Source organism: Euleptes europaea, chromosome 3, assembly GCF_029931775.1.
Source record: "Euleptes europaea isolate rEulEur1 chromosome 3, rEulEur1.hap1, whole genome shotgun sequence".
Taxonomy (NCBI): domain Eukaryota; kingdom Metazoa; phylum Chordata; class Lepidosauria; order Squamata; family Sphaerodactylidae; genus Euleptes; species Euleptes europaea.
The window spans coordinates 98,294,032-98,306,746 of NC_079314.1; the positions used below are offsets into that span (position 1 = coordinate 98,294,032).

General features: G+C 46.3%; 1 protein-coding gene across 1 annotated transcript in view; it reads right to left on the minus strand.

Annotated features, from left to right (window-relative positions):
• SYN3 (synapsin III) overlaps positions 1 to 12,715 on the minus strand; it is a 222,028-nt gene that overhangs the window by 42,995 nt on the left and 166,318 nt on the right. Inside the window, exon 6 of the mRNA XM_056847571.1 lies at positions 715 to 777. Within this exon, the coding sequence (XP_056703549.1) occupies positions 715 to 777 (63 nt within the window). The remainder of the gene's footprint in view (positions 1 to 714; positions 778 to 12,715) is intronic.

Here is a 12,715-nt window from a genome sequence, read left to right on the forward strand (position 1 = left end):
GTGGGTTGGAGGAGGGATTTTATTCTGTGGGATACATATCACTGTGGAGACAGAGTTTGTTTCAGTGTAGGAAACCTGGGCAAATGATAATTTCCCCATGATATGGGTGCTTGATATTACAGATAAACATCACTTGTCCCAAGAACTTTATGTCTAATCAAGAGCAAAGGCGTTTATATGGTGTTCACTCAAAATGCAGGTTATGTTTCATTGAATAAAATGTTGCTTTAAGTTTACAGTTCAAAAGCAGTGGCTAATCCACTGAATGGAGAAGAATCCTGGAGAGTCTGGGAAAAACAAACAGGTTCCTTTAGGGAAAAGAACAGTGTTTTTAGGATTTCTTTCTTGGCAAGCTACCAGTTGGAGAGAGACAGAGAGAGACAGAAACAGAGAGAGAGAGAGAGAAACTCTTTCTTTGTCTGTAAAATCCCAGAAAACAAATGAACATATTTTGTTATGGAAAGAGAAAATAATAGGAGACTTGAACACACATGAAGCTGCCTTATACTGAATCAGACCCTTGGTCCATCAAAGTCAGTATTATCTACTAAAACCGGCAGCGGCTTTCCAGAGTCTCAGGCAGAGGTCTTTCACATCACTTACATGTGTTCACATCATCACTACTCATGAATCAGTATAGGGCACACATATATTTGTCTAAGTGAAGGGGTGTGTGTATACATACAGGGTCTGTCAATGTAGCCTCTTCCTTACCTTCCCCATTCCTGCATGAGCGTGCCCCAGCTTGACGACAACAGGGAAAGTTGGAGTTGTGAGCTGGAAGAGAGAAGAAGAGCTCATTAGCGAAGAGATCTTTGACACTCTTATGGGCCTTATCGCTGGCCTGTTCACACATGCATGTCAGAATCTGTGGTGACCACAAGCATGCACATGATAACTTCCAAGTATTTGGAAAGGCAGTAATGAGACCAATTGTAGCACAAAGGACTGGGATTATAGCAAATGTTTCCAGTTAGCATTTGCTAGTGCTGAAAGGCAAAAAAAAAAAAAAAAAAAAAAAAGGTGGGTGCATTCAGTGGGGCCTAATATCAAATGCAGAGGCCCCAAATTGAAGCAGGTGCGAGATTAAGATGTTTCTTGGGTGACTATTTTATGCAGGCTAAATTGGTTATCGCCTGTGATGTTCAAGGCCCCTACCGTTGTGTGAACTGTTCTAATAGCATGAAACGCTCATGAATTTTCTCTGACAACTGAGGGAAGATGATTAGTCCTATGACATGCAGTGGGAAGTGAAACATCACTTGGTCAGGTGAAAGCAACCTCATGGAAGGCTCAATGTTTAATTGAAAAATAGCCAATGTTCTCTTGCTGCAGATGAGCTCTTGCTCTGATTTCAAGTAAAGTAAAGGGTTAAGTGAAACAAGTACAAATTCCTAGGGAGGCTTCTGGCTACAGCAGAAGCCCTGAGATTTGGGCTGTCAACCTGGAGTAAAAGGCATCCAACCACCTGCTTTCTTGCACTTGCATGAGAGCAACATGTGGCAAGTGGACTGCCTGACTTCTCAAGCCCCCCGAGTACGGTTGCCAACCTCCAGGTACTAGCTGGAGATCTCCTGGTATTACAACTGATCTCCAGCCAGTAGAGATCAGTTCACCTGGAGAAAATGGCCACTTTGGCAATTGGACTCTATGGGGTTGAAGTCCCTCCCCTCCCCAAACCCCGCCCTCCTCAGGCTCCTCCCCAAAAACCTCCCGCCGGTGGCGAAGAGGGACCTGGCAATCCTATCTCAGAGCAACCTGGGCACTGGGAATTTTGCCCCCTTAGTCCCCCCTCTTAGTGGCATTGGCTGATTTATTTTGCAATGATGACTTACCATTTTTAATCAGCCAAGCCAGAGCTTTTACTTATTTCACTTTGAAAAGAAGTAAAGAAATTGGTCCTGTTCCATCTATCCCCAAAGAGAGGAACCTGGTGTGACCTAAATATAGACAAAGGCTGTTGTCTCCATCTGCTGCCGTTCTATATATAATGACATTTCAGTATATTCTTTGTCACTGACACTCTGTGTGACTCACAAGCTGCACATCAAGGAAGGTTGGGCAGAAGGAGGATGTTCGCCCCTCAAAGATTTATCAGTTCATTTCTGAACTTCAGCACAGAGGAAGCCCCCCACCCCCCCGCGTGCTTCAGTTGCTCAGTTGAGAAATCATGGTTTAATTAAACTACTTATGGTTACTATGATTGTTTGAATGCAGGCTGCTCCACTAACTATGGTGAGTTACAGCCTGTTCCCGAAAGCCGGAGCGGCCAGGGATGGTGTGGCCTCGGTGCTGCTGCGGCACCTCCACAGAGGTTTTGCAGCTGCCGCGGGGTGAAAAAAGGGTTAAAATTGGGGGGGGGGAATGGGGGGAAAGGCCAATTGCAAACAGCTATGCTGTGCCAACAAAAAAGGTAGTGCAGCAATGCCGTTGCGTTAGGGGGTGTTCCTGGGCTAAAAGGAGTTAGGAAGCTGCCTAATGGCAGCTCTGCCCCCGTAACACCCTGGCAACGCCTCCCGGGATGCCGGTGCAGGGATTTGCACTGGGAGAACACTGGCTGGAGGTTGCGCCGGCATCTGAGGGACACACTGCCACCCAAGTTCAGGAGGCCAGCATAAGTGCCAGTTTGCACAGTGCAAGTGGCACGGATGCCAGTGTAGGGGTCACGCCGCCTCCAAAGGCGTTTCAGCCCCCAACCTCAGGAATGCACTGTTTGTGTCCATCAAACCAGGAACTGAAACCAGAATCTGATTTATTAACCATAGTTAATCTTAAATATGGTTTTGCATGAAATGTGAATACAGACATGCTGGCTTAATCTTGGTTTAATCCTGACTTGTTCCATGGCTATGCCTTCCACTTCCAGCATTTGTCAAGGCAATCCAGGATTGTGTGTGAAATGATATCCTAGTTTTACAAGCTAACCACAGTTAAAATAAACCCCAGTTTCACGTGATCTCTGAACTGAGCCTATATGTCGGCAGGTTTTGGTGTTCTGTCCACTTTGATCCAGCCAATATTGGTTTCTGAAGGTCGCTGCACATTTTGCCTATACCTCAGGTTTTGTTTTTAAATGAAAGCTGGGAATTCAGGACAACTAGTGGCCCTAGTGGGTTTTGGGTGGCATGCCCAGAATCTGGGCAAAACCTGGAAAACTGGAACATATGTCAACCCTAAGTAAGACACAGCACAGACTATAGTTTCATCTCCACTTAAAAGTATCTTAGATAGTAAAGCTGCACAGAACCTCAACCCAAGAGTTTTGGAGAACTGCTTCTCTCTCATGAGACTAGATGAAGAAATGATCGAGTTTCAGAATGGCACAACACCTTCAGCCAGTTCCTTTTCAACCTGAGCCATGGACCAAAGAGAAACCTGTGGCCTCCAGGTATGCCAACCTCCCAAATGGGCTGGCCCCTGGGGGTGGGCTACAGGAAGGTGCTTGATAGCTACCTGGCCCATTTGACCAGAGTCATCCTCCCCCACCCCCAAGCACAAATGGCACTCCAGCTCATGGCTGAGAGCCTGTCTTCCACATGAACACATGAAGCTGCCTTATACTGAATCAGGCCCTCAGTCCATCAAAGTCAGTATTGTCTACTCAGACTGGCAGCTGCTCTCCAGGGTCTTAGGATGAGGTCTTTCACATCACCTATTTGCCTAGTCCCTTTAACTGGATATGCCACGGATTGAACGTGGGACCTTCTGCATGCCAAACAAATGCTGTACCACTGAGCCACAGACCCTCCCTCTCTATCTACATTAAAAATATCTTAGATAGTAAGGCTGAGAAGAATCTCAGCCCAAGACTTTGGAGAGCTGTTTCTCATCAGACGAGGTTGAGAAATGGTCATACTCAATAGGACAGCTTCGTATGTTCATATGATGGTGATTGGCTTAAGAATATAGAAAGCTGTTCGACAAAAGTGGTCCATCTGTCTTCTGTTCTCCTCCCAATAATGGTCAAGGCTAGATATTTTGGAGGAAGGGACAGAAAATCCTTGAGGCACATCATTATTTTGGTAAGAAAGTTTCCTGCTACCCAGTCCCACATAGAAAAACATCAGCACTTCTCGGTAATTTTTTGTCTTATTACATTAATCACTAATAGGAAACCAATATAGCTTAATTTATAAGGAATATATGAAGACACTACAGAGGAAACTTGCCACTGTGATCCATATGATGGTCACCTCCACATTAGACTACTGTAACATGCTTTATGTAGTGCTAACCTTTGAAGACCCTTCAGAAATTGCATTTGGTCCAGAATGCAGTGGCTAGAGTGCTGATCGCATCTTCCTGGCGCCCTTGGTCCTCATCATGGGGCCTACTGTAGGTGCCTGGTCCATAAATAGCCTGTTTGCCATCCACTAGGGCAAGGGCCTTCTTGTTGACGGCCCTCTGGAACCAGCTCCCCGAGGTCCATGCCTTGCAGGAACTATTAGGGTTGCAAAGCTGCCTTATTTTATGCAGGATTTAATTAACCAAGAGAATGGGTGACCTGGCTGGCTGTCCAGATTTGTTCCAGAGCAGATAACTGGTTGAATTTTAATTAGAATCTAGTTTTATTGTATTCATTTGAATTTATAGGTTTTTAAAATCTATTTACATTTTCATGCTATGTTGTGTATGCTTTGAACCGCCACAGGACCTCTGTTGAGGAGAGGGTGTGGTTTATAAAGTGAATGAATGAACGAACGAACAAACAAACACATCACTTAAATATACATGAAGGGATTAGAACAAATGCTAACTATTATTCAGAGGGACTCTGGCTTGGATGCAGAGTGCATGCTTTGTACACAGAAATATCCAGCTTCAGGTCCTGGCCTCTCCATTAGGGTTGCCAACCACCAGGTATTAGCTGGAGATCTCTTGCAATTACAACGGATCTCCAGGAGATAGAGATCAGTTCACCTGGAGAAAAATGGCTGCTTTGGCAATTGGACTCTATGGCATTGAAGTCCCTCCCCAAACCCCACCCTCCTCAGGCTCTGCCCCAAAAATCGTCCGCTGGTGGTGAAGAGGGACTTGGCAAACCTACACTCCATTGAAGAATCTTGAGTTGCAGGAAAGACCCTCCTTTGCCTGATTACCCTGGAGAGCTGTTGTTAGTCAGAGTAGACAATTCTGAGTTAGATGGACCAGGAGTCTGACAGTGTAAAGGAGCTTTGTATAGACCTTGATCAGGTTAAGAACCCTTCTTATTGGGTTTAAAAATTCCCCGGAATCGCATGTTCCTCATGTCTGTTGCAATCACTTTGTTCCATGATAAACTAGAAGTATGAACAATCCTATAAACACTCACCCTGCTTCTATTGTTCTCACACGGCACCGAAAGACCAGAATGTAACATGTTCAGTCTCTGTGCTTTCTGGATGCAAACAAACCACAGACCGCAGGGGCCTCTGTTCGTAACACTTGCTGTGGTTAGAGCCGGCTAATGTAGCGGCTGGTGGGGCCCATGCTAAACAAATGCTTTTAAGCATTTCCTTCTGACTTTCCCAGATATCTGTCATTTAAACCAGCTTTTATATGACTCAAGAGTTCTCCCTAAATAGTCAAATGAGACACAGTTCAGGATCACTATAAAAGGCTGGTTTTATTCCCCTTTATGTTGGAGCTTGGAGCCATGAGAACTGTAAAAAAAGAAATCCAGATGAACAGAGGAACAGCAAAAACGTCATATATGTCAAAGAGCTGCCCATGTGATGTCAAGTTTGGCCCAATAAATCTCCAGCTGCCACCTGTCTAAATACAGAAACTTTCTGCAAAAGCTGTATTGAGTCCAGAAAAACATATCACCTCTTCTTGGGTAGAATTTACATTGTGGAACATGGCGGAAGCTTGCCTCCTGGAAAGCAAGCCGGGAACACTCCTTTATTTCAGTGGGTGCAGGGATGAGGTTGCCCTGGCCTAGATAGCACAAGTCAAGTCACAGCAGATATGGGGTCACCATTAATCTGCTGTGACTTGACAGCAACCCCCCCAATAGTCAGGTTAAGTTAGGGTTGCCAGCTCCAGGTTGGGAAATACCTGGAGATTTGGGGGTGGAGCTTGAGAAGTGTGGGCTTTGGGGAGGGAAGGGACTTCAACAGGGTATCATGTCATAGACTCCACCTTCCAAAGTGGCCATTTTTCTCCAGGGGAACTGATCTCTGTCACCTGGAGATCAGTTGTAATAGCAGGAGATCTCCAGCTATTACCTGGACTCTGACAACCCTAGGTTAAGTGGCTTGATTCACCCCCCTCCCATCTCATGTTTTTTCTCCCTCCTGGTGTGGCTTATTTTCAGACTGACTGCAATCTCGTGTGCCACTTAAAAGTGCTTTTCAGGCTTGCTCCCACTGTTTGGTGTGCCCCTATGAAAAAACACACAGGCAGTTTTAAATGAGCTTACCTGGGTTTCTGAGCTGAGTGATGGTCAAACAGGCAGGGTGACTTACAATTACTTCCCCGCCCTCCTGAGATTTAATACATGTGTGATTTTGATCTGCTGGTATCCCGGAAAAAGGTTATTAAAAAGGGTAGAGCAGAAGAGGGCATCCACCCTAATGATTCGTAATATCCCTTTACCTGCCAGAGGGAGTGAGAGGAAGGAATGTTCAATTAACTCTGCCACTAAAATTTGGCTAGAGACAGACATTAGTAAAGAAAAAGTAGTAGAAGAAGAAGATGATGAAGAAGAGGAGTTGGCTTTTATATGCCAACTTTCTCTACCACTTAAGGAAGAATCAAATCGGCTTACAATCACCTTCCCTTCCCCTCCCCACAACAGACACCCTGTGAGGTAGATGGGGCTGAGAGAGCTCTAAGAGAGCTGTGACTTGCCCAAGGTCACCCACCTGGCTTCATGTATAGGACTGGGGAAACAAATCCAGTTCACCAGATTAGCCTCTGCCACTCATGTGGAGGAGTGGGGAATCAAACCCAGTTCTCCAGATCAGAGTCCACCGCTCCAAACCACCACTCTTAACCACTAGAGTCATTGGGTTGGATCCCAACAAAGTTGGCAATTTCCACTGACTCCCCCTTCCTGCTGCAGATCCCCCACCTCGTGTCACTCCTCTGGCTCCGCTCGCACCCAGGTGAATCATTTTGTGGAGGTCATTGGGCTACAGAGGGAGGATGGAGGCAAGAAGGTTCCATTTGGCCACTGGAAAACTTAGTCTGGATCCAGCCCATAATTTCCACTAGTGTACACGCTCATTGCTCATCCTCATTTTTCTCACAACCAGATTGACAAGCGGTGCTACAAGTGCAGATTTCCTCCTCTTCTTCTGCTACATGCTTTCTGGTGAAATGGGAATTCTAAACCAAATTAGTGACTGCTAGTACAGTTGGTTTTAGGAGCCCTGTGGCGCAGAGTGGTAAGCTGCAGTACTGCAGTCCAAGCTCTGCTCATGACCTGAGTTCGATTCCAACGGAAGTTGCTTTCAGGTAGCCAGCTCAAGGTTGACTCAGCCTTCCATCCTTCCGAGGTCGGTAAAATGAGTACCCAGCTTGCTGGGGGTAAAGGGAAGATGACTGGGGAAGGCACTGGCAAACCACCCAGTAAAAACAAAGTCTGCCTAGTAAACGTCGGGATGTGACATCACCCCATGGGTCAGGAATGACCCGGTGCTTGCACAGGGGACCTTTACCTTTTTTAGTACAGTCAGTAGTGTAGATACAACCTCACTTGCCCTTTTCTGCATCTTCTCTGTTAGAGACAGGGTGACCGAAGCCACACACAGTAGCTCAAAAGTAAGAACAACAGAGGTTTATATAATGGCATAAATGAGACCTGGTATTAATAGTACTTGGACTCCGTTGGAGACCAACAAGGGGAACTGCACAGTCCGTATTGGGCTGATCTGTGGGTCTGAGACATCCTGTTTCGATGTGCCTGACAGCCACAACATCTTCCCTCTGTAAACAACCTAAGAAAATAAGTGCCATGAGTATTAATAAGTGCAGTTGGGAAAAGGGGACATCTGGAGTCTCTCCTCCTCCCAACCCCCCCCCCCCACTCTTCCATTCATAACAAAAATAGAGCATGTCAAAGCAATCACCAAACAGGGGAAACTGCTGCGTGACCCATCTCCCCCTGCAACCACTATGCAAGCCAGAGCTATTATTTTCCCTCTTAAATAAATATGTTTTCACATTGAAAAGGACCTGGGCTGGGAATTGTGAGCAGCAGGAAGTAGAGAAATTCTTCGGGGAATAACACACAGTGGTCTCCTTCTTTCCTTGGGCATGTCTGAGGCTGCACAGAGGCTGTGGTCTGTTTAAACCCACTCCATCAGTCATCCCTGTCCACAAAGAGGGTTCCCCCCTCCTTTTACTGGAAACTGAGGCGGGGATCAGAGCTGATTTCATCTCTGAGGCAATACTTCACCCCTGCAGACTAAATGAGACAAATGTGAATGGGCCGCTCCGCACACAAGACAGCAAAACATCTGTTTCTCCCTTCAGGTCAGCGTTTAGCTTTTCCTGAGACAAAGGCAAAATCTCATACATAGTGTGGGGGAATGGTAAAGATATTATTATTTCCAAAAGGATGTGGACCTGGTAATGGCAACATATACCTGTAACTCAGAAGGACCCCTCCTTACTTGTTATTTTTTGCTAACTATGTCTGGGGCCTACACAAGAAGCCCAAAATTCCATTACACACCCTTTATCTATCAAAATGAGCCCAGGACATTCACTGTGGAACACCACAGCTAAGTACTCTTAGTAACTATAACCTCCAGTGACAATGGGACCAATCATTACTAATTAGTTGCCCAAACCAGATACCATGGTCCAAGCTGGCATCTCTGCGTATCTTCTTCAATGAAGAGTTTGCTCTTTCTCCACTGTGCCAAGGTTATATCCAATGTTGTTATTAGCTTGATCCTCTGAGGTGGGAAAAATGGTCTGTCTCCTCTTCCCTTTGATGGATCAAGCCGCCCCCTTTCTTCTGAAAAGCTTCAAAAATCGTCAGGAAAGGGATGCTGTTTGTCAGTTGTGGAATACCAACAAGTCTTTGCTCTGTCTCCTTGGCACAGGAGTTCTGCGTATGGATGCTTGGATAGTCTTTCTTAGCTAGAAACTTTCCTTGATTCTCTTGTGAAGTGGCATTCTTCATTTCCTCCTTTTCTGGTGTGAGGTGCTTTTTTCTACTCTAAAACTGAATTGAGCACTCCGTGCTGAATAATTGGTGATCTCCCCATAATCCTGGGCAGTTCGGGCCTCACCCTACTGGAATATAAGCTGGCAAGAGCAAGAAAATGGCTTGTCTTGTGACAAAAGTGTGCTAGAATCCCATTCTGGGGAAGTGATAGAACTGTACAGTTGGAAGGGGCCTGATAGGCCATATAAACTAACCCCCTGCTCTGTGCAAAAAATACAAAGCATTCACAAGGAATGGCTGTCTAGCTCAGTGCCTCTCAACTTTTAATATTTTACAGCTCATCAATCACTCTATCAAAGAACCTGGGTACTGCCATGATACAACCCCCCCCCCCCACCGCAGCCCTTTCCCTAAGAATGATATTTATATGTTTACCTGCATTCTGTTATTGTATTTATCTCCTATGGTATGTTTTCAGGACGAAAAAATGCAGTAGTATTGTTAGGACTAAATTTTGTTGCAATAGCTTTAAAACACAAACAAATAAAAACAATTCCATTCCATTAGTCGCTGAAAATGGTAATACTGTTGAGTACAAACTTTAGTGCTACAGTAGCTGTGAAATGCAAAGTTAATAAATGCAAAAATGAAGTATTATTATGGGGACTGAGGGAGAATTAATGCTTAGTGATTGTTATGAAAACCCTGCCTCCCACCTGGACCCCTTTTGTGTGGTGCAGTGGTTAAGAGGGGCAGACTCTAATCTGGAGAACTGAGTTTGTTTCCCCTCCACACGAAGCCTGCTGGGTGACTTTGGGCCAGTCACAATTATCTCAAAACTCTCTCAGCTCTGTCTACCTCACAAGGTGTTTGTTGTGAGGAGGGGAAGGGAAGACAATTGTAAACCACTTTGAGATTCATAAAAGGTAGAGAAAAGTGGGGTATAAAAACCAACCCCTCCTCCTCCTCTACCTCTTCTTCTTCTTCCTCCTCCCACCAGTAGTGTGTACCACTGGTTGAGAACCACTGCTCTAGACTGTGCTTGAAGATCTCAGTGAGGAAGAGTTCACCCATCCTTTAGGTAATTGGTTCCATTATCAAACAGGATCTTATGGTTAGGAGGTTCCTCCTAATGTTCAACCAAAGTCTACTCTCCTGAAACCTCTTCCATGTCACAGCTATCAAGGCAGTTGAAAAGCACCATTGTGTCTCCCCTTAATCTACTTAATCATCTGGCTTAAACATACCCAGTTCCCTCAAATGTTCCCTCAAATGTTCCTCACAGGATGTTTTCCAGATCTCTGAACCCATTTCATCTTTTTAAAAGAGTGGCACCCAGAACTGGACACAGTACTCCAGATGAGGTCTGAGTAGCATGAAGAAGAGCGAAATTATTGGACTGGGCTCACATACTAAGGCAGCCTAAAATCCCATTAGCCTCCCTGGCAGCTGCATCCCACTTCACAATGAATCCCTGTGCATAATGCTCTCTGTCTCTGCTGCATACTGGCCTATAGCAGCAGTCAGAGAAAGTCAACAGGGTGCTGAAGTCATTTCAAATTCTGCAGTAGCCAATACCCAACCAGTTACAATACTGAAGTTAACATTATGCAGAGCGTTCAGGGAAATTTCAGTATCTTATTAGAATTGAGTTTTAAGTTATATTAGCGAAAGGATTGGCGATGACATAATGCCATTTAATGATCTTCTGAACTTTCTAGGTATCTAAAAGATGCACTTGTTTCTGATGACCTAAGAAATATATTTTAAAAGCAGCCGGCACTGCAATCATTCACAGACGAAAACAAAACAAAACAAATGCACCATCTATGACCAAATGGCTATTTAGAGATTATGAGATATGGTATGTATGATGAAACTCTTTAAGAGGTTAGAGAAAGCCAACAGATTTCTAATATTCTTAATGTTTTCAGACTGATGAAATAAAAGATGCTGTGCAACCATGTACATGACATTTTCATTTTATAAAAGAAAAGGCAAGATTTGGGGGCACTGTGTCTATTCCACTCCTGGAATAGACAACGCTTAATGCTCTGGTCGGCCGTAAGGATCGCTTTGTATATTGAATACAAAGCGATCCTTACGGCCGACCAGAGCATTAAGCGTTGTCTATTCCAGGAGTCCCCAACCTTGTTGAGCCTGTGAACACTTCTGGAGTCTTAAGAACGTTGAGTGGGCACCACCCCCAAAAGCTGCTATGGCAGGGGTGGGGAACCTCAGGCCCAGGGGCCGTATGCGGCCCCCGAAGACATTTTTTGTGGCCCTCGGGAGCTCCGGGGCCCTGCTGCAGAGGTGGGGCGCAGGGCGGCCCTCCCAGAGGGTGTTCCTGGCGCCACGGCTTACAGCGGCGCTGCAGCGCCCTTTGGACCTCCTCTCGCCGACTGTCGGCTGTTGAGCAGAGAGAGGGAGGGGGAAAAAGCCGGGCGGCTCCCGGTGGCAGAGCATATGCAGGAGTCGATCGGGCTTCAGGGGGGCCCTTTTGTGGACTGGGGAGGAGAGGGCATGGAGACTGGGGCCTGGTTGCGCGGGGCTCTGTGCGCCGCCGGGTGTGTGTGTGGGGGGGGCAGGGGAGGCTGGGGCCCGGTCACGCGGGGCCAGCATGTGTGTGTGTGTGTGTGTGTGTTGGGGAAGGCTTTTCTTTCTTTTCTTCCTCTTTTTCTGTCACTCTTTCTCCTTTCTCTCCCTCTCTTTCTCCCTCTTTTTCTGTATCTTTCTTTGTCTCCCTCCGTCCTTTTCTTTGTCTCCCTCCGTCCTCTTCTTTGTCTCCCTCTGTCCTTTTCTTTCTTTCTTTCTTTCTCCATTTCTCTCCCTCCCTCCCTTTTCCTCTTTCTCTGTTTTCCTTCCTCCCTTGCCGATCAACTGTGGGCTGCACCCCCCTGGCACCTCGTTTGCTCGGGCGCACTGCTGGCTGCCCTTCCGCCTGGGAGGGGGAAGTGGGGGCACCCTGCAGGCCTTCTCTGTGTGGCCTCCCCTGGAGTTGCCAACCTCCAGGTGGTGGCTGGAGACCTGGCAACCCTAGCCTCTTCCCCCCCCCACCAGGAGATCTACACCTGGTATGGCCCCTGAATGATGTCATAAATGTGCAAATGGCCCTTGGCAGGAAAAAGGTTCCCCACCCCTGTGCTATGGGGTCTGGGTTCAATCGACAGATATTGGGGAGATTCCAAGTCAAGTTCCTCCTGTGATGGAAGTAGCCGTTTCTCTGTGTGGGAGCTTTCTCAGATAGGAAGGTGCTCTCTTGGACTGTTCTGAAGCATCTACTGATCCAAAGAGATAGAGCCAGGGCAAAGTTCTTTGCTTTGGGGGAAATATCCTTTGGGAAAGAAGGACGTGGACACCAGAGACCACATCACTGGGCACCAGGGTGCCCATGGGCCCAGCATTGGGGATCATTGGTCTATTCAAACTGACAGCAGCTCTCCAAGGAGATGGAGAAAGATCTTTCCCAGTTCCTGAGATCCTGCTGGAGATGCCAGGGACTGAACCTGGGACTATCTATATGCAAAGAAAATGCTCTAACACTAAGCTACATGGCCTCGCAATAATCCAAATGTTTTTAGGAACCAAGAGAAGAAGCAAACCTACTCC